Source organism: Pan troglodytes, chromosome 20, assembly GCF_028858775.2.
Source record: "Pan troglodytes isolate AG18354 chromosome 20, NHGRI_mPanTro3-v2.0_pri, whole genome shotgun sequence".
Lineage (NCBI taxonomy): Eukaryota > Metazoa > Chordata > Mammalia > Primates > Hominidae > Pan > Pan troglodytes.
This window is the reverse complement of record NC_072418.2, coordinates 35,444,683-35,467,663: the sequence shown is the minus strand read 5'-3', so window position 1 is coordinate 35,467,663 and position 22,981 is coordinate 35,444,683. Positions and strand designations below refer to the sequence as shown.

General features: G+C 40.4%; 1 protein-coding gene across 2 annotated transcripts in view; it reads right to left on the bottom strand.

Moving 5' to 3' along the window:
- The window catches only part of ZNF507 (zinc finger protein 507), a 37,649-nt gene extending 15,230 nt beyond the window's left edge, over positions 1 to 22,419 (bottom strand). Inside the window, exons 1-5 of one of the 2 annotated variants that reach the window (XM_003316253.5) lie at positions 22,201 to 22,419; positions 20,647 to 20,740; positions 13,041 to 15,169; positions 11,257 to 11,374; positions 7,375 to 7,489 (exon numbers count right to left, since the gene is read on the bottom strand). In XM_003316253.5, coding sequence (XP_003316301.1) covers positions 7,375 to 7,489; positions 11,257 to 11,374; positions 13,041 to 15,167 — 2,360 coding nt within the window. In that variant the 5' untranslated portion in view covers positions 15,168 to 15,169; positions 20,647 to 20,740; positions 22,201 to 22,419. The remainder of the gene's footprint in view (positions 1 to 7,374; positions 7,490 to 11,256; positions 11,375 to 13,040; positions 15,170 to 20,646; positions 20,741 to 22,200) is intronic. The other variant, XM_524202.7, reaches the window with a different exon arrangement.
- Between the last annotated feature and the right edge of the window lie 562 nt (positions 22,420 to 22,981).

Sequence of the window (22,981 nt, the reverse complement as noted above, 5' to 3'; positions counted from 1 at the left end):
GACATGGGGAAAGTTATTTAAGCTAGCCCAGCCTCTGTTTCCATGTCTACAAAGTTGGGGTAGTAATATTCCTAAGTACTGGGCTGCTGTGAGGACTGAACTGACACGTATTGAATGCTTAGCACACCGGGTCTGGCCCACAAACAATCTTCTCAAAAATATCAGCTATTATCATCATTTCTAATATACTTCTATTTATACAAATCCCATACAATAACTGACTACACTGAGAGACAACCTTATCATTTCCATTCCAAACTGTCATTCCCCCTGCTGAAAGCCTTTCTGGAATGTTTTCTGTTTAGATTTTTTTAGCTTTAGTGCCATATTAGTAAATGAGGCTCAGTAATACCTAAGCACGCATAGTTGATGTGCCATCCCTGAAAATCAGCACACATTTTTATTTCTGTATCATCATCTACCTTACTCAACAGACTATTTCAAAAAATCAAAACTAGTTTCAGAATGTAAGAACACAAAACTCCTAAACACAAAGAAAAAGATTAATACATTTGACTATATTAAACTGGAAATGTCTGTTCATCAAAAGACATCATTAAGAAAGTAGAAAGGCAAGCCACAGTTAGATGACATCTGCAATACGCCCCACAAAGGCCTTGTACTCAGAATACATGAAGAGCTCCTGCAAATCAGTAAGAAAACAGCCGATGATACAGTTTGGATATTTGTCCTTTCAAATCTCATGTCGAAATTTGATCCCCAATGTTGGAGGTAAAGCCTGGGGAGAGGCGACTGGGTCATGGGGATGGATCCCTTATGAATAGCTTGGTGTAGCCATTCATGAATAATGAGTTCTCTCGCTGTTACTGCAAGATCTGACTGTTAAGAAGAGCCTGTACCTCCTCCCCTCTCTCTTGCTCCATGTCTCACAATGTGACATATCTGCTCCCGCTTCACCTCTGTCATGACTGGAAGCCTCCTGAGGCCCTCACCAGAAGCAGAGGACAGCCTGCAGAACCATAAGCCAAATAAACTTCTTCTTTATAAATTACCCAGCCTCAGGTATTCCCTTATAACAATGCCAAACTAATACAATAGACAATGCAAAAAAGAAGTGGGCAATAATAGCCCATAAACAAATGAAAAGATGCTCAAACTCAGAAATTATCAGGGAAATGCAAACAAAAGCACAGTAATACACTGCTATACATCTACCAAAACAATAAAGATTAAAGACTGACAAGACAAAGTGCTGGTGAGGATGTGAATAGGTACAACCATTTTGGAAAACTGTTGACACTGTCTACCAAAGCTGAATACATATACATGTCCAATTACCAAAAAATTCCACCCCTAGGTATAAACCCAATGGAAATGGACTCACTTCATATATGTGCCCAAAAACATGTAAAAGAATGTTAAAATGGTATCAGATCATATCAGGGAGGAAAACCTTACAATAACTCAAATGTCTATTCACAGAACAATGAATAAATTGCGGTGGTCTTAACAGTGGAATACTATGTAACAATGAAATGCAATTCTGCTAGGTGGAACTATACAGACACACACATACACACACGTTGAGCAAAAAAATCTGAACATAAAGTAGAATATGTACTGTATGATTCCATTTTTATTAAGTTCAGAAACAGAAAAAACTAATTGATAATGTTAGAAGTCAAGATAGTGGTTACCAGAAAGAGGGGAGGGGTGGTTAATGACTGGAAGGCCCACGAAGGGGTGCTGCTGAAGAGCTCATAATGGTTTGTGTTACAAGCATGAGTTTAATTTGTGATTATTCATCAGCTGAACCTTTATGATTTATGCAATTTTCAGGAGGCATGGTAACATCAATTATAAAATCTATTTAAAAAATTTAGAGGCTGGGAGAGAGAGAGAGACTTAAGATACTCTCTTAACAGAGCGGCTGGACCTTGTTTGGTTCTCAATATGAAAAAGCTACCTCCAAAAGTATGTTTTGAAACAATTAGGGGAAAATGGGTATTTTTGGACTGGGTATTAAAAAAAAATCATCTTATATTATTTGGGCAGCTATTCTACTTAAGGAAGAAAAGGCATAATAATACCACTACACATTTATTTTCAAGCATAAATTAAACTTACACAAAAAGCTTATAGAATCAGACCCATTTTATAGATGGGAAAAACTGAGGGATATGGACAACTATCAGTCAACATTTACCGAGCACCTACTATGTCTCGGGCAGTGTGTGGAGTACTTGAGCCCAAAGCCCATGTACTTCCTTTGACATCATGCTGTCCCCCTGCCACAGTATAGTTTCAGAACCTAAGCACAGTACAGTTGTATTTCTAAGGGAAAATGGGTTCCATGCCTTATGGTTAAAAAGAAACTGATACTCTTAGGACAATGTTTTGTTCTCCCATCTTGTTCTCTACAAAAGTGGTACTGGGAGATGTAAATCAGGGCAGGTCCAGCAGTGCAATATTGAACTAAACCAAGGACCATCTAATATGAAAAATTTTGAGTGGAAATTTTCAGTAAAACTTTGGGGTCAATGTTATAAATGTCACGTATAATCTCTCACCTTATACAAAAATCAACTCAAGATGGATTAAGGACTTAAACCTAAGACCTGAAACTACAAAAATTCTAGAAGATAACATTGGAAAAACCCTTCTAGACACTGGCGTAGGCAAGGATTTCATGACCAAAACCCCAAAAGCAATTGCAATAAAAACAAAGATAAATAGCTGTATCTAATTAAAGAGCTTTGGCAAGGCAAAAGGAACAGTCAGCAGAGTACACAGACAACCCAGAGTGGGTGAAAATCTTCACAATCTATACATCTGACAAAGGACTAATATCCAGAATCTACAATGAACTCAAACAAATCAGTAGGAAAAAAACAATCAATCCCATCAAAAAGTGGGCTAAGGACATAAATAGACAATTCTCAAAAGAAGATACGCAAATGGCCAACAAACATATGAAAAAATCCTTAATGATCAGGGAAATGCAAATCAAATGCAACATCACTAATGATCGGGGAAATGCAAATCAAAACCACAGTGTGATACCACCTTACTCCTGTAAGAATGGCCATAATCAAAGAATCAATAAACAGTAGATGTTGGTGTGGATGTGGCGATAAGGAACACTTCTACACGGCTGGTGGGAATGTAAACTAGTACAGCCACTATGGAACAGTGTAGAGATTCCTTAAAGAACTAAAAGTAGAACTACCATTTGATCCAGCAATCCCAGGAAAAGAAGTCATTATTTGAAAAAGATGCTTGCACACGCAAGTTTATAGCAGCACAATTCACAATAGCAAAATCGTGGAACCAACCCAAATGCCCATCAATCAACGAGTGGATAAAGAACTCGGAGATATATATATATGATTGAATACTACTCAGCCATAAAAAAGAATGAATTAACAGCATTTGCAGTGACCTGGATGAGATTAGAGACTATTATTCTAAGTGAAGTAACTCAGGAATGGAAAACCAAACATCGTATGTTCTCACTGATACGTGGGAGCTAAGCTATGAGGACGCAAAGGCATAAGAATGATAAAATGGCTTTGGGGACTTGGGGGGAAAGAGTGGGAGGAGGGCGAGGGATAAAAGACAACAAATATGGTGCTGTGTATACTGCTCGGGTGATGGGTGCACCAGGTTCTCACAAATTACCACTGAAGAACTTACTCATGTAACCAAACACCGCCTGTACCCCAACAACTTATGGAAAAATAAAATTTAAAAAAGAAAAAAAAAGAAATGTCAGGTATAACTACAATTGGTGTATGGTTTACACAGAATAAGAACAAAGTTATTAATAGCTGCATTGGTAGGCACTGGGATGGAATGATGTCATTTTAATCTTTCCCTGTCCTTCCACAGGAATGGAAAACAGCTCTCTTTTTTTCTGGGTAAGAACAGGGCTTCTGAGATAATCTGACAACTTCATGAGCAGAAAATGGGAACAAGCCCCTTCAATGCACCAAGTAACATGCTGGGTACTTCATAAATATAATCTCACCTAATCTTCACAAAGCCTTATGAGCGGGGAAGTATTCTCCCGAGTTTCGTTTGGGAAAAGAGGCTTAGTATGGCATAATATTCCCAAGGTCCCCAGTGGGGCACAGGAACTGTGTGGTCCAGGCCTGGGATGCTCCCAAGATACTAGAGTGACTCCAGAGCAGCCAGACATAGCATGGGGACCTCAGCAGGGACAGCACTCTGCCTGGGCCCAGCATCTCTCTTGTAAAATGAGCTCTGCCTGCCTACCCTGGCACAGAATTAATTCTTCTTTGTTTCCCTAGTGTTTAGAGGTCATCAGCCTTTTAGTACTTTTCTTTGGTTAGATAATGAATTATTGAGAAGATAAAAGCTGGGCCCAGTAACTACCAGCTACCACTTACTGGCTGTTTATTATGTGCTGGTACCTTATATGGTATTTCATTTCACCCTCACAACCTTAATATCCTCATTCTATTCACGACAAAACCAGCACAGAGAGGTGAAACAGTATGCGCAAGATCACAAATCTCACAAGTGAGAGAGCTCAGATTCAATCCCAGGACTTTCTGCCCCCAGAACCAGGGATCCATGAAGCCGTACTGCCCAGACCACAAGGATGGGGTCATTGAAGGACTGGAATGACAGCATAAAAAGCAAAAGCACGAGAAAGGAACAGGTTTCACCACTACAGAAAACTTGTTATGTAATAGGCACACTAAAATAAACAATAAATCTTTTGTGCCCTTGTGCAAAGTTTAGAAGTTGTGCAACAAGGCCTTGTAGCTCTTTAAGAACTCATTACTGCTGCCTGTGAGCATGTTTCTTAACAAAATGTAGGGAATCAGAAATGCATAGGGTATGGCATGAACTCTGAGAAACCAAGCCCAAACTCTGACCATAAGTGCACCAGGCAACGAAACTGAATGAAGCAGACATGAAATGAGCCAGAGAAACTCCTGTGATCCTTGAATTAAGTCAGACATTATAAAGGCTACGCTACCAGCTCCGCTTAAGGCACACAGTATAGGACAACGAGGAGAAAGTCCTAGAAACATCCTGGAATAGAACATGTTAATCTGTAATGCTCTGCGACCAGAAATCCCATGAAGGCAAAGGATGGTGAGTATTTAAAGAAGGTTAAAAGGAGAGCCATGACATTAGAAAATAAGACTTATGAGGAAAAACTGATAATAAGTACAAAGAGGGAGATATGACAAAATTGTTTCTAAGGCATAACCACATCAAACCCAGTGACAAAGCGGAGTGTGAATAAATTTGGAAAATAACAGACTGAGAGTTCTCTGATGTTAAACAAAGAGGATGCTCACGGGATGTTGCCCGTTGCTAGGAAGACCCTAGGACAACTGCAATGAATCCTATGAATCTGTGAATATTTTAAGAACACAAGAAAACATCCCTGAGACACTGACAGCTATCAAAATGAATCTTTAAGCTGCAAGACCGATCTAATGAAGCAGATGTAAAACCTTCAACAGAACTAGAATCGCTAACCTTTTTCCTAAGTATTTGAGGGTTTACTTGCTTATTGTTTGTCTACAAGTTCCATGACAGCAAAGATGACGTCTGTTTTGTTATGACTCTAGTCCAAGAATCTAGCATGGCCCCTGAAGCATAATATTTGCTCAATAAATATTTCTCCATGAATGAAAGAACAATCTAATTCTGGACCCGGAGAAATGTTATTTTCTTCTTACTTAAATCACATGAATCTGGCACGGTATGTCTAAATTCAAGGATACCAAAAATATAAAGGCAAAGCTTTCTCCTCCTATCAGGTAAACTAGTGTTCCCTGTTTCCATCACATTCTCCTAAACATTTCCCAGTATAAATCACGAATGTAAATATACTCAGTCCCACCTATTAAATAGACTGATTGGACATGGTGTAACCATGTAATCCCAGCACTTTGGGAGGCCAAGGTGGGCGGACACTTGAGGCCAGGAGTTCAAGACCTGGCGAAACCCCGTCTCTAATTAGCTAATCATGGCACATGCCTGTGGTCCCAGCTACTCGGGAGGCTGAGGCATGAGAATCACTTGAACCCGGGAGGCGGAGGTTGCCGTGAGGTGAGATCACTCCACTGCACTCCAGCCTGGGTGATGACAGAGCGAGACTCTGTCAAAGAAAAAAAGGAAGGAAGGAAGGAAGGAAGGAGGGAGGGAGGGAAAGGAAAGGAAGGAAAGGTAGGAAGAAAGGAAAGGAAGAAAGGAAAGGAAGGAAGGAAAGGAAGGAAGGAAAGGAAGGAAGGAAGGAGGGAGGGAGAGAGGGAGGGAGGGAAGGAAAGGAAAGGAAGGAAAGGAAGAAAGGAAAGGAAGGAAGGAAGGAAAGAAGGAAAGAAGGAAGGAAGGAAGGAAGGAAGGAAGGAAGACACTGAGGAGGACTGAGGCAAGGTCAAACACCTTCCACAGAGTTTTAAGACTCTGCAAACAGATGTACTGTCTGAAGAGTGATTATAAGTAAGTCTGCTGGTTTGCAAATTAAGCACATATTAAATATTCGAAACCATACACAGATCACCACACTTTGGGATTAAACAATGACCTTTTATGGCACAATCTGTCAGGTTTTCATTGAGATTAATACAATAACTTGCCCACACTCACTTGTATCATATCTACAGAATCTGGGGAGAGAGTTAAACCTGCTAAGTTTTGACAAGGGGGTGAAAGTTCATGCCCATTGCCTAGCACTATCACTGAGAATGCCTATATTTTCTGAAATATATATCTGAATTTGCTTTTGGGAAAAATCAAGTAACGAAATTAAATGACTTATTCTACACATACTAGCTTAATTTTGAAAAATGGACTCTTTCATAGAAAATTTTATTGCCTTTAAGTTTTAAGGATCTTTTGCTGAATACTGAGTACCTTACTGCCAAATTACTGAAATGAACTCTAAGGCATTGAAAATTGCTATGAAATTTATACCCATATGAAATGAAAACATAAAATTGACAGATAAAGACAATTTCCTATATATCAACTAGACAAAATGCCTACTGTCCTAAGATTCAAGCTTAAAGTTCACATCTTAACAAATCAAACAAGACTTATAAAACCAGCCAGGTGCAGTGGCTCACGCCTGCAATCCCAGCACTTTGGGAGGCTGATGTGGGAGGATCCCTTGAGGCCAGGAGTTCGAGGCTGCAGTGAGCTGTGATCATACCACTGCACTCCAGCCTGGGCAATACAGCAAGACACTGACTCAAAAAATAAATAAGTAAATATATAAAACAACAAAATATAAAACCAATTAGTGAAAATTTCTTACTTCTTAACCTGTGTTTCAGTAAGTGCTATACATTTTTATTTCATTTTATTTCTTTACTATAAAATATTTTAATACAAACATTAAAATTCTAGAATCATAACACTTACCTGTACGGCTTATCAGAGTTATGGATTCGCCTGTGGTTTCTGACACCAACATATGTTGTACTTGTATAATCACACACATCACATCTATACTGTTTCTGGACTGAAGACTTATTCCCTAGACAAGGTATTTCAGAGTTTTAGTAGCAGGCTTTGACAAGATTCAAATGACAGCATTTACATTCCATTGTAAATGAAAATTTATACCACACAGTTGTATTAATATTTCAATCACGGCTTTCTCACTGTTTTAACAAGTCTGAAGTGGTTTTATAGGTTTTCCTGCATATACACTATCAGCAGATATAAACTGAACATCATCTGACCTATAAACACAGATAGGTTGGGATGATTTCTGCATAACCATGTACAATATTCTAAATCATAATGAACTTGCTTCTGGCTATGTAGGAGCTAAATTAATCAGAGACACCCTGTTGATCTGTATCACCAAATAGGTGTTACTCTAACCAATATTGGATATACTGTCTTACAGAAACACTGACTTGCCAACAAGCTGTAATTTAATACTATACTCCAATATTATAAAGTGTGGCTATGAAGCATATATAACCAACTCAATATAAAAAGCCTGGCTAGGTGTGGTGGCTCATGCCCATAATCCTAGCACTCTGGGAGGCTGAGGTGGGAGGACTGCCTGAGGCCAGGAGCTGGAGACCAGCCTGGGCAACAGAGCAAGAGATCTCTCCCCTACTCTCCCCCTACAAAAAAAAAGCCTAAGGCCTTTTCACCCAGTGCATTTTCTTTGTTTACCACTAAACGTCAGCTACCAACGCAACAAGAAAGGAAAAGCAGCCGCAAATTTTTAAGTGCTATGCAATGTATAATTCTTTCTAGTTAACTGACAGGTTACAGGGACAAAGGTTATGACTGACATGAATATGCAGCTCTCCGAAACGCAGGAGACATGGATCCAACGAAAAGAAGCCATGTTACTAAACTCACTCTGCAACAACAGGGCTGAGTAATTCAAGTTGGGGTAAGCTTATGTCAACACGAGTTGAGTGACCTGATCATATAAAACGATTTCTTGAAGATATTCAACGCTTCATGTACTTGTCTGTCAGCATACAGTCCACAGGCTATTCACACTCTGCTTTATATTCAGAAACAAAGCAAGCATGGAAGCTCATGAAAAAGGCAGAGCAGGAAGAACTGTGTGTCTCTTGGCAGGAAGAAAGCTTAGGTAGAACAGCTGTACACACTGCATAAAAGTAAAATCCGTGGTATTATACAAAGGAAAACCCACACTGAAATTTCAACAGAGAAAATCCTTAAGTTAAATTTACGGTTTCTAAAATTGAAATTTTCTTTTGCTAATAACTACTGCCAGGCAGAACAAAATGTCCTAATTTCCTGGTATAAATCTATAACGTTAATATACACACTAATCATAATTATAATCTAAGTATTGCTCTTAATTGGTAGGTTAAAAACTTGGACTTAATTATAAATGGCACTGTTCCAAATACAGTTTTAAAAAAACCCTAAAAAATGAAGTGTGAAATATTGGATAATGGTTTTGTGTGAGAAATATTACAGATCAATGACAACTAATAAAACTGACAGATGGAAAAACTTAATATAGCACAGAATGAGAGCCTGTGCTACTTCAAGCAACTGTTTCCAATGGAAAGAATATTGGATTTAAAGTTCAAAAACTTGGGCTTAGTCCTCGCTCTGCCACTTTCTACCAGTATGATCATGGGTAAATTATTTTGCCTCTTGAAGTCTCAGTTTTCTCATCTACAAATTGGAAATGCTAGAACCTCACAGCATAGTTTAATAAGTCCTATATTTTTCCTTTAGCAAAGTCTGTACTTTACCTGCATGTCTGGGTAAAATCTCTGCCCTGTCACTAAGCTGTCTATTCCCAGAGGATAAGGATCTGCTTGTTTTGTTTAGACTGAATTCCCAGCGCTTGGCAAATCATAGGTTTCCAATAAAAAACAATTTAATTAGGTTTCATGGAGTAACACCATACGAAAGGGCTTTGCTTGCGGCTCTATTTGAGCTCCTGCGGTATCTGCTGACATACCCATCAGCCTCGTTCTGTCTTCTTCACTGAGTTGGATTCCTGAAGGGCGGTGATGCCTTTCACTGTACTCCCAGCACCTAGCACAGTATCTAGCTCAAGACAGGCAGGCCATGCCTTTTGGCCAAGCAAATGTTAAGCTGAAACATGCCCTAAGGTATCTGTGCTATCTGAATGGCAGAGACTGAGGATCACAGAGGCACAAATCTCTCTTCTTGATTAACAAGTTTACTAAATAGGTAAAGAAGTTTTAACAAAGCATGAATTATTATTACCTTATTTGTGAGCTAAAAATTTTTTCTTTGGCCTGACAACCAGATTTCAAAATATCTAATATTGAGTTAAAAAAGTACCCATCCAGGTATAAGTATGCAGCCATTTGAACTGCTACAGTACTGAGAGAAAAAAGCAAATGGAGCCAGGTGGAGGAAAAGAGGCATGGCAGGCAATTTAAAAATCCATGCATGTAACCCTAAAAAAAAAGCATGAGCCACAAAGAAAAGATGCTGCAACATAAAATCTAGTAAACATACATTAACACTGTAAAGTCTGAAGTGGTTATTTTAATTTTGAGCTGACACTTTAATCTTTATTAAAATTGTGAATTTTAATGTTAACTCATTTGGACAGTTTGAAATGTTTGCTTTTTAGGACGGTGCTAAAAAAGACATCTTCCAACACTGATATTAACTGCAGGTGGTGCTACTGAGTAGTATTTACTTCATCCCTTCATTAGGGATTTATGGTCCAATCATATCAGACGTTTTAATGTCTCCTTTAAAGGGGATATGGAAACATAATGAATTAAAATAAAAGGAGGCATTTAGAGCTATTTTGTAAAAAGGAAACAAAACTGTTTTAGCTCAGCCATCTACTGCAAAAACAGATGCTATATCATAAACTCCTTTTGTTTCAGAGAGTTTTACAGGGATGACATCTGTTTGACATGAGAATTTTGGTGCTACAGTGGTGTCTAAATCAGTTCTTTCAGAAGCATTCTAGAATCAGTTATGCTTTCTGGGGTATAATTTAATGAAACATTATGGTAAAACATTTCACTCTGTAGTCGTTTCTAACTTTAATTCTTAGCAAATCTAAAAAGGAAAGTCACCCCAATATGTTTTATCTCCCATAAACATTATGTGCCACATTGGAGACATTTAAAGTATATCAATTTAAGTGAGCTGAACCAAAGCGGCACAGCTTAGTACACTTTATCCTTAATTCTCCGGATGTGGCATCCGCCTTTTCATGGAGCTCTAATTAAATCTTTTGATTCTAATATTCTTATTACCAGAAACTCGGTTGACTGCTACTTAACTAGTACATAAAAAGATCTTGTGTGTCTGTGTGTGTGCTTTTTTTTTTTAATAATGCAGATGAAATCTGGCAGTCATACTTGGGTAAGAATAACATCACAGCGGGGAGCCCCAGTTAAAGTTTGGGGTGGGGGCCTACCGTCTGCAAAAGCTCTGTTCTCAGTAGGTCAACTGGTGCCGAGAGAGGGAGGGGAGGCCTGTTTTCCATGTTGTAGCTTTTCTGGCTTGCTTTTCTGGCTTGCTGGTACATCACCTTCTAAGGGGCTCTTAAGTTTCAACTGAAGATGAATCCTTACTATCTAGGGCTTCTCACCTAGGACCTAGTAATCATCTGCTTCATTCAGTACTTGGCATTTCCTCAGAAACAGAGATCAGATTCACTCATATCCATGGTACAAAAATGGAGGAGAATATAGGCTTTTGCCCTGAAAATAACCAACCATGACAACTAAGGGCACTTTTATGTCATGTGCGAGTCACTGCAGCCTGCATAACAAAATACATAGATACCTTCCTGGACACATTTTCCATCAGCTGTATCACTGGAAATTCTTGGCTCATTAGAAGTTGCTATTGACAAGGTATCTGGAAGACTGTGCTGTTCTCTCTCATGGTTCCTCAATTGACTCTAAAAAGTGGAAAGAAATATGTAATTTTCAATAAATATACACGTCCAACTCTTAGGAGGCTGTAGAAGAACAGGTTCATTGCTTTCATGGACTAGTACAACGAATTACCATATTTTAAAATCAAGTCTGCTAAAGGATCATTTGACACATTTGACAATTTATAGAAAGAAGTACATTAGCAAATCATAATCACATTCAATGGACAGTTCCTCTTCATATTCTCTGAAAGGAAGTCACCATTTTCTTAGGTGATTACACAGGGCGTGTCCGTATTTACTGAAACACTGGTAGGCCCAGAGGAGGAACGAGCAGAGTGTTCAGAATAATGCAACTTCACAAAAAAAAAAATCCAATCGGTAATCGCCAGACTCCTAATTTTTCACTGAAATATCTAAATGTGTAAGAGATCTAACTGGAAGTGCTCCTCCAAGGACATCCTGTCTCCTCTACTTCCATTCCCATGAATCAAGAGCTCAGTAGCAAAAGAAACTCCTGGAGACTTCAGGAACTTGTCTTCGCAGCCTATGTGGACGTCCTACTTGGAATTTCATGAGTGTAATCTGAGAAGCAGTGAACCTCAGACTCAAGGGCTTTCTTATTCCTGTTACTTTTTTTTTTTTTTTGGAGATGGAGTCTCGCTCTGTTGCCCAGGCTGGAGTGCAGCGGCATGATCTTGGCTCACTGCAAGCTCCGCCTCCCAGGTTCAGGCCATTCTCCTTCCTTAGCCTCCCAAGTAGCTGGGACTACAGGTGCCCGCCACCATACCCAGCTAAGTTTTTGTATTTTTAGCAGACAGGGTTTCACAGTGTTAGCCAGGATGGTCTCAATCTCCTGACCTCATGATCTGCCCGCCTCGGCCTCCCTCCTGTGACCTTTTTACCACAGCTAGACCCCAGCTCTCGGTAATCTGAGGGAAAAAGTCTACCTCCTAGTTAGCCCTTAGGATAACATTTGTAATACATTTTCAAGGAGTCACCTGGCCCACTGAAGAAAAGTTCTAAACCAATGATTCAACAAGTTTCCTTTATAAAAGAATAGCACTTCATACAGGATATTGGTTTTGATAAGGTCAGCACTTAAGATAAAATCAGACAGTCAAATAACTCTTGAAAGTTCTTTACCCTGCCCATAAAACATGACACGCATGGCTCTATTTCCATGACAGTACCTTTTAATAGGTCCACCATAGCCCATTTTTCCTTCTGCAATGATACACATCACTGTTGGTTATGTAGAAGCTGAACTGAATGCCTGGCATTCTGGTGCCATATAAGATGAAAAATATGTATTTTTTTGTTGTGATGATGTACGGTTAAATTTGTTTAAGTCAAACGTATGTCAATACGTTAAGTCAAACGTATGTCAATCCACTATACACTCTCTATAATTCTCTTGCAACAGAAAATCAACACTTTAAACTATACACATTAAAACACAGAGGCTGTTAAGGAGGCAGCAGGCAGGGAAAAGGATTCTACAGCAGAAATTCTGAACAGTCCCAACTTTAATACTGGTAAGTTGGGATCCCCTTGGGCAACTTATCAAACTTTTCTGGGACCCAGTTTCCTTATCTATAAAATGAGGTGATTGGACTAGATCTACAAAGTTCCCTTCTCACTCTAAGATGCGAAGGTCCTCTGAAAGACTTCCTGAACCAATGCTTACCTTATAATGGAAGGATTCTTCACACTGCTTGCACTGGTATATTCTTGTCTTACAGTGGTGGATCATGTGACTCTCCAAATCTTTGCTGTTGTCCGCTATGTGCTCGCAGATAGGACACTGATAAGGCTGTCTCTGTCGATGGACTCGTAAGTGCTGCTTGATGTAGCCCTTGTTGCCACTTGTGTAGTGACACAGGCGGCAACGGTAGGGTCGTTCAGCATTCGGGATGTATTCCACCACATTGTTTCCGGACAAACTTGTATCGCTGTTGGGTTGGCACTGGGCGTTGTCCTGCAACTCTTTCAAAATGTCATCGTCTGAAGCGTTTTGGTCTGTCCTTTCTCTCAATTTTTCAATGACGGTGAGTAAGGACATGCTGATGCCTGTCTTAACCTGCCCATCTGACAATTCCTGCCTACCCTCTGGGAGTGCTACCAAGGTGGAGTTGCTTTGGTTAAGACTAGTTAATCCATCTGAAGAGTTTTTAAGTGGCGACATCATTTTTGAGTATGCTGCCAATGTACTATCTACTTGCCTTTGACTAGTATCTGGATCTAAAAGGTTTATATCTCCATAGTGCCCCAGGTTGGCTCTTGTCAACTCTGCAGCTCTTATAGGCATTGTGACAAGGGCTTCTGCAGCTAATGAGTGTAATCGAAGAGACTCAGAATTTGTCCTTCTCCGGCCTGGTGGGGCATTCTCATCAGTAGCCAGGCCTTTATTCATTAACTCGTCTTTTTTCTCTGAACTGCTCCAGCCTATGATCAATCCCCCAATATCAACAGTACATTTATCAGCACGATAAACATCATCCATTCCTTCGCGCCCAATCTGAGCTTCTGTCGGGCTCAGGTCCTTCCCTTCTTCCATTTCAGTGTTCATGAGGAAGCGCTTCTGTGAAAGGGTTTCTTCAGCACTTGGCAATCGCTCCACTATCACGTTAACATGCCCTTTTTTATTGGGGCTGCTGCTGATGATTTTCTGTGCTGATGTAAGCAGGCTATCAGGAATCAGATTCTCCTCTGCATCAGAAATCACTTCTAGCATTTCTTCCTCATTGGGGTCCAGGGTAACTGACTGACTTAGGTGTACTCCTCTTTCTGCACTCTGTTCTAAAGGAGATGAAGATGATAACTGTTCTGAGCTGCAAATCTGCACTTGCACTGATGGCCCATTGTGGATACTCAGTTCACTGTCTCCAATAGCAATGACCACTGCATCGACCCCACCAGGCGCAGCAGCTGCTGAAGAATCCAGCAGGCCTAGGGGTTCATTTTCATTTTCAAAGATTGGATAGGAGCAATCAACCTCCCCAGCATGTTTCCAAGCGTGTGTTTTCAACATTCTCTGCTGGCCACAAGTATAACTACAAAACAAGCATCGATACATGCCGTACTGTTCGTATGCATACCATTTCCTCCTACCCATTTCTGCCACAGATGCAGTTTGGACAGTATGAGTCTGTAGATTGTCCACACTTACTGGGATATCTGGAATGGTTTCATTTCTTTCTGTGGTTTTCCGACACAAAGAGCTGGAGGGGCTTACGCACTGTTGGGCTTTGGATTGGGTGTGGATATTGGCATCATTGTCATGGTCATTCACCACGTGAGCTTCAAGTTCCTCCTGGCTTCTAGATGTAATATGGCACTCTGAGCACATCAGTATCACTTCATTTTGCTGACCATGTTGCTTAATATGATCTTTTAACACAGAAAAGGATGATGATAGAAACTTACAAAGGCTACACTGATAAGACATAGCCTTCCCTTCATTCTGGGCAAGAGTGTCAGGGGTAAAATTTGTTTGTGACATCTCAGCCCTTCTAGTATCAGCAGCAGGTGACTGGGTTACTTTAGCTGGAATCTCACAAAGTTCTTGGGTTTCAAGAGAGTGTGTTGCGGCACTTGAACGTGGGCGTTTCTTCCCAATTAAAAGACATTTTTGTGACTTTTCATTTTCCACTATCTTGCTTAACTTCTGGATAACATGGATTAATGGATCTGGTTTAGTTTTTCTTTGTTCATCAATTTCCAATGAAGGACTGATGATACTTTCAGCAGTCAGTATAGCTTCCTGTTCCCCAATATCTGGCACCAACATGGCAACACTGCTACTTTCTTCCATATCTAAAAAGGATAATGTAAAACAGAAAAATACCAGGTTACAGGATAATTACAGGCATGTAATTTAGAAAATATAAGAGAATGTTAGTGTCTGTAATCTCATCTAAGTATTTTCTAAGCTGGAAGCTCCATGTCCACACACCTGGCGATCCCCAGTATAGATTTAAATTGGTTAGAATTTCTCTTTAGAATGCAATCTTCTATCAAGACTAATGATGAAGATACTCCCCTCTATCACTTATTTCTTCGGAAATGATGATCTTTTTCTCCATTTTTCTTCACTTTCTTTGCCTTCAGCATCCAGCAGGACCAAAAGTACTCCCTCTCTTTTGCACAATGCCAAGAAAGAAAGAAAAAAAAAAGACTCCTATTCCTTGATTAAAGGAGCACAGCCATTCTCAAGGCATGTGAAACCCCTCCAGTTACTGTGAAACATCACTCTGTAAAGCCAATGACTGATACAATTCTTGAGTGTATTTCTTATACCAAATATAGCTGCAGTTTTATTACTAAAATCACAAATTTGTTTTTTTTCTCCCCAAATCTTTGAAATTGTGAAACTATAGTCATGTAGTTTGTACAGGGCATATTGAATTTGGGAAAGTACTATATAAATGAAATTAAATAAAAGCAATGATCTAGTTCCTACTTTTACTTCCTTTATCTTCCTGAAGATAAACCACAAACTATGCTGTGGTTTTTTTTTAGAGGTCATATTAGTGGTCAACTATTACTCATATCCACATACATGGTTTTTTTTTTCCTGAAAGGGTAAGGGACATCAGAGAAGGAAAAAATTGATATCCCAGTTGTGTTTCAGTTCCAGATATGAACAGAGTCCTTAGAAGAGGTTATTTGTTCGTTCTAATAATGCATTATGGCTGAGGAAGTCACTAAACATAAAATACCCATAAATCTTTCCGCCTAAGTCTAGAATACTCTTTCTATTTCCTGGCAGTACTTTCATTTCAAACATTTCCTTTGGCTTAAAGTGAGATTAATTTGTTGACTTGGATCACATTTTTAAGTTTAGGCTTTTTTCCAGCAACAAGTTTTGTTTTTCCACATTTTAGGTGCATTCTGGAATCTTACTCACAACATTCAATAAATGCCAACAAAATTTTTAGTGGCACTAGCTATAGACCAAAGACCACACTATTCTTAAACTTCAGTCCCAGGCTCTGAATTCTTATTTTAGGTGGTGAATCATGGCTGTTCTTCCCCACATGGTTGAATCAACATATAAGGGCCCTTCAGCCCCTGCCAAGATGATACCTAATGTCCTGCCAGGCCCCGCCCCCCCCCGCGCCACACACACACACACACACACACACACACACACACACACACCAGGCCCCGCCCCCCCGCGCCACACACACACACACACACACACACACACACTGCTGACCAGCTTCAGTGCCAGGTCGCCCACAACTCTGGGCAGCAGCTATGGCTTTTCTTCCTGATTTTCTACTCCTTCTGGCAAGCCAGCTTTCTAGATCTAGGTCCACATCAGGCAAAAATGCAAACACTTTACTCTTGGCTTCTTCAGTACTATTTCTTCCCTTCTTCCTAATAATACTCTGCCCTATGGCATCAGCTTTTTTTCTCTTGGCTACTAGCTGTCTCTAACTGCCCTCACATGCATTCCATGGCCATTCCAACAATGACAGCTACCCTGGCTCCCTAAGGCCCGTGGTCCTTCAGCCACTCTCCCTTAAACAATCTCTCAAAAGACTAGTTCTGTTTCATCTTTCTCAGGTAGAAGGAACAAAAGTCTTTTTAGATCTCTACGCTCAGCTGTAAGTCATTAAAGAGGAGACCAATGGGGGAACAATTTGTTTCCTTAGAAAAACCCTTTTGTGACTTCCTAAGTCGCTTTATTGTCTTAGAATTCCACATTTTTAGGCCAAGAGGAGCTGTGGCTCTTCATGTGACTACTGATTTCCCTTTAAGGTGATTAACTTAAGGCCTTATGTCTGTCAGTTCAATGGTTAAATGCAAATTGATTAAATAATAAGTTTAATAATAGGAATCCTCCTGAACACGATACGGCTCTCTGCTGTAGATCTAAGGTCTCCTTCCCCATGAAATGTAACACCCATGTAGGCTGACTGATCATCTGGAGGTTAACAAGTGAATGTTTGCTCAAGAGACTTTGCACACCCGTAGGGTTACAAAGGTGACTCATGTTATCTTTCTTCTACTCAATAAGAGAAGCGACACAGACCAGTGCAAATTGCTCCCCGTGGATATTTCAGTGTGTACCTTAAAAAGAAAGTGAAATGAAGAGAAGGAGGAGTTCATCTTAACTCAAGAAAAAGACTAATACAAAAGAATCTGACAAAACATTCAGATTTTTAAAGCTGTGTCTGCTCAGGCATTAAGAGCTAATGGAAATTTGCAGCAGATGCTCCAATTTTCCCTGAACATTTATGTAAGTATCTCATTTTAAAGGCTGCATACATTTGGGGATAAGTACAGTAATGGCAGCTATAAAACAGATATGACAACATAAAATATGTCAGGAAACACCTGAAAAACCAGTTTGGGTCCCCATGCAAAATCAATGCACAGGTTAATCTCATAAAAACAAGTCTCTGTTAAAAAAAAAAAAAGGTTAGATAAACAGCTGATAATAAAGTATACACAGAGGGGAAGTTACTGTGAGGCCAACTCTTTCAATTTTCACAAAAATGTTACTTAGACCACTAATGCAGAAATACATATATATGAGATTGTGTGTCAAGTGAAGCAAATCTGAACAAAAGAGATGAAATAAGGAGTATACATACAATGTCAGTGGCTCAATAGTGATGACAACATAAACTATGACAATCTGCATACTCTCCTTGGCCTCCAAGAGATCAGTGTAAACACAGCTTTAAAACAATTACCTTGGTGATACTGCAGTGGTGGGGTGGATAGGATGAGAATAAAGAAAGAATGACTAATTCTGTAATTGAAGTTGCATGATGAGTACCTAGGAATTCACTGTTCTTTCTACTTATGTAAATGTTTAACATTTTTCATAATAAAAAGGCTAAACAGATCATAATAAAGTACACACAGAGGGGAAGTTACCTTAAGGCCAATCCTTCAAATTTCTTGATTCCTTAGAATCACAGAAATTTTATTTAGACCACTAATGCAGAAATACAAATATGTGTGTGTGTGTAACAAACAAATTGTTATGTGCAAGGCGCAAGGCAAAGTATCAGGAAAAATTTTAAATTCTTAATACTTGTAGTTTAAAACTGAGTTGAGTGGATAAGGCAAACATTTGGAAGTTAAAAAGTAACAGCATTTAAACAATGCAATGGTACACAAGGTAAAATAAAAGGCAACAGTCAATGACTAAATCCTGAAAGAGACTGAAGAGCTCTTTTGGGCTAGCAAGGTAAGCAAAAGCTTCATGGAGAGGTAAGATGTCCACTGGTTCCCAAAGGATGGGCAGCATGCCAGACATCATCCATTTGCCCTCTAGGCTCACTGTATCCTCCTTTCCATTCTGCTGTCAGAGGGATTACATCACTAGGCTCCCCTGTCCTCTGCCTTCTGGTTGAGGTCAGCCAATGAAGAACCATGACAGATCAGAGGGAGGTAGCAGAGTGAGATCAGAATATTCATCGTCCTGGTTCTCTACCTCTAGGTCACCTTGGATTGGCTGTGTTCCTCAATAGAAGGCTATTTCTTTCCAGGTAGGCTGCTCTCCAAGACCCTTCTTCTGATTCTGATACCTCTCCCTCTCCTAATGCTGCTAGCTCCAGATAACTGCATTATGCTGTGGTTTGCTTATTGAAGTCCAACACCTTTATTACTAATATCTTTGTAAATATACCTTCCTTGAATTATCCTCATTTCAACGTGCCATTTGCTTCCTTGGAATACTGCTGATACAAGTTGACACAAGGGTAGCAGTGACCAGAAAAGCAGCCATGACATGACTATATTTTTAGAAGTAAGAATAAGCATGCTATCTGGGGGTGAGTGAAAAGATCGATATGGCTAAATAGGAAAGTTCACCAGGAGGAAAGAAGACGACAGGCATTAGCAAAACAGGAGATTTCTTGTTTGGAATGTTTAGACATAACAACATTAAATATATTAAATTGTTACCAATAAATAAGTAATAAACAAAAGTTGTATCCCAAACCAGAAAAGTTCTATAACCCTTTCCACCAACTCTCTCAAATCTTTCCTTGACAACAGTATTCCACAGGCAAATGCTTCTAATTAATATCTTTCTCACAAAAAGTTAGGAGCCAAATTATTTCAGTTGTCTTTATTTCCTTATAATTTGCTATTTGGTTATTTGGGTATCTAATTAGTTCTTTATAGTTACAGTAGTATGGTCATCATGAGTAAAATCAAGTTGAACAATTCATGTGGGCCTGGAGAAAAGGCTGTAATTTTCTGTGTTTATATGAAGAACAGTACAATATGATACAAAAGAACCTTCTCTTTCAGAACAAGAATTTGTTTTTTCCAAAATGGGGAAAAAAAAAAAATTGTGCTATAGAAGTAATGGCCAATAAATTCCCCATTCTTCCAGATGATTGTAATTCTAAAATATGACAAATTTATTTTGCTCTAGCCAAAAGAAGGCAGGGGACATAAGCTCAAGGGTCCCTCCCCTAAAGTGCCCTCAATTAGCTGTGTGACCTTAGGCAAGTCACTGTCTCTGTGAGTTTTAGATTGCTCAGATGTAAAACAAGAGGGTGAAGCTAGATGAACTTTCAGGTCCCTGAATTATAAACTGTCTATAAAGTTACCTGGAAACTGCTTACACATTATTTATAGATTTACCTCACTATATTGGCTACAATTTATTTGATTTAAAATCTTCTGAGCCCAAGGTAATTATTAATTACCACTAAGAAAAAAATGAGTATAAATATCACAAGTATATGGAGGTTCATAGTCTAGAGTTTCTTAGTTGGCACATAGCCTGAGAGAATATTCTAATTTGGCAGCTGCAATGAAGACATAAGGTCTAACTAACATTAACCAATATTCAGATTTACTGTCATTTATTGAGCACCTATAATGTGCCAACCAGAATGCTGGGGACTACAAAAATGACTGAGGAAATCCTTGCCCATGAGGTGCAAGTCTAGGGAGTAATGCCTCTGTAGATTTTGTGTAATACTCAAATTTTGTGTATTTTTATTTTTTATTTTTGCAGATGAGGAACCTGAGACTCACAGACACAAAGTGGTAACTGGTTTAAGAACAGGAATCCAGGCCAATCTCACTCTAAAACCATGCTTTCTCTAATACACCAATTTTCATCTTAATTCTCAATGAGAATAAAAATGTACAAAATATCAATACTGAAAAGAGTAACAGCTCCTTACAGCTAGGCTCTATCAAACATGTTAGTGGTATCTGATCCTCATAACTCTTTAGGACAGGCTAGGTGGGTGTTATACAATCTTATAAATAAGGAAACACTCAGTGTGGTTTAAGTGACTTACCCAAGGTTACATGGCTGTTAAGTGGCAGAGCCAGTGTCTTTCAAATCAATTCCTGAAATTAATACAGTCCCTTGGATCAATCTTCAAAATCCAGCTGTGGCCAAGAACGAAAGTATATAGTATCAAAACATTTCTCTTTCTTGGTGAAACAAAGTAATGATTTTTTTTTTGGCAGTGAAAAATTTCTCAATATTCCATGTAAAAAGAAATTCAGAGGAATGTTCATGCAACCCTATTACGTAATGCAAATTTAAATAATTTATCTAACAAGCCGACCTGAGGATTTTGCAGAAGTTAGGAAAAAATAGCTCTGGAAACTTCTCCCAATAATTGTGTATTTCGTTTTACCTCAGAATTTACGTACTGGACTCAACACTATTGGTTTTACTGACAACATTTTCTAATGAGAATGGAACAATAAATTGCACATTGCTATTTTAATCTAAACTAAAAATACAATCTAACGAGTGATTCTGCAACCAAGCACAATAGGCAGAAAAACAGCATAAAAAGATATGACACAGTGGTGTGACCTATATATCTTCTAACGCAGTTTCCTACTCTGGTCCTACATTTCTTTGCCACTGTTTCTTATACTGGCTGGAATAAATCTAAAAGATAAAAAAATGCTTATTCGTTTCACCTAGAATGCAACTACCTTATCGATTACGGTTAAGTAAAATAGCTCACTGCCAGGGCAGAAAAAACATCTTTAGGGCTCCCCTGAAGTTAATTTTCAACGAGTTAGTGAGGTAAAGGAATGAAGGGCCAGGCTTTCTTTTAATCAATAATGCAACCCATACTCTGAGTGAGAGCGGAGTACTGGAGAAAGTGCAAACTCAAAGAGGTGATAAATCCAGTAATTGCCTGAGAAGAGCGATGCAGACTGATAGCAAATTACAGCCCACTGCAGAAACTTAAAAAGACCGCCTTGGGGTTGGGAAAGTGGCCGCCACCTTATTAATCATCCCGGCCTTCTACACAAACCATTCATTCCGATGCCCCCAGGTCTTAAGAGGTGGGAACTTTCCCTGATGGTCTCCGTGATCTCTGGAGACATCATTCTATCTCCAGAGGATGGTAATAAATGCAGAAGACCAGGGCTGCGTTTCTGTAGTAGCTTTTTCTACACCACGCACTGGCTAAAGGACTGAGGTGATGGGTCGGGAATGAGGGAGCTTAGAAAATTAATCAAAAGATGCTGTGAGAACATCGTGGCTGGGTCCATCCCGGCTGGCCTAAGCGATCTCACATTTGCAGAAAGAAGCAACGCCTGGAGAAGGAAGCAACGCCTGCGGGCGGGCCGGGCTGGTGACAGTATGCAGGGAGCAGCAGGTTCCCCCACCCCCAGCTGCAGGGCAAGCCCGGAGTCTCCGCAGGCCTTGCTGCACAGAAGACAGAACCGGGACACGGAACTTGGGGCTTGTGGCTAGCACCGGGCGGGGGTCGGCCGGCTGAGGAGGAAGCGAGCGCCGGCAGAGGCCTGAGAGGAGGATGCACATGGCCGGCGGCGGCGCTAACAGCGGGCGGAGGGGCGGCCCCGGGGCGCGGTACCTGCGGTCAGGCGGCGGCTGCTGCTTCCGCGAGCCTCGTTTGGCCAGCCAGGACCCGGCCGTGCCCTCGCCCTCGTCCTTGCCCACCTCTCTCCCGGCTCTTTTCCCTCTTTTCCCCCGGTTTCCCCCTCCTCATCCGGAGCTCCAAAATGGCGGCGCTGGGGACGGATCACGTGAGCCGCGGGTGGGTCAGGTGACCCGAATGGCGGGCAGCGGGGGCGGGGCGAGGCTCAGGCCCCGCCTACCGGCGTCCCGGGCCGCCGAGGCTGGACACGCGAGAGGGAGGCTCCCCAGCCGGTTTAGCCCCTTGCAAACCCTGGCTCCCGGGCGGGGTTCGGGCCCAGTTGTCTGGCTCTCATGGCCCCTTCCAGACGTCTAGATTTAGAAGTCACCGTGTATTCCCTTTGGCATCTCCCCACGTCGCCTAAATCCGCTGTGGGCTAGCCTTATCACCCCACTCACCCCGCAATTGGCTTTCAACAATGGGCATTGGGGTTTTTTTTTTTTTTTTTTTTTTAGCCTTGTACTTCTGGATTTGTATTAGTTCTTTTGGTAGGACTGTACATTTCAAGGTGTTCTTGGCTAAAATATAGAGGTCCTAGCCAGATGGCAGCTTGGCATTAAGGGGTGCCTGTTAAGGGCCAGAGCTGGCCCTGGGGAATCTCTTTGCTTGAGAGAGTCAGGATTTTCAGGGTTTGTAGGACCAGACCCAGTAACACAAGCTCAGCCCTCGGAGGGCACGATGGTGTTTGTCATTCGGATCTGTTTTATGAAAGATACTA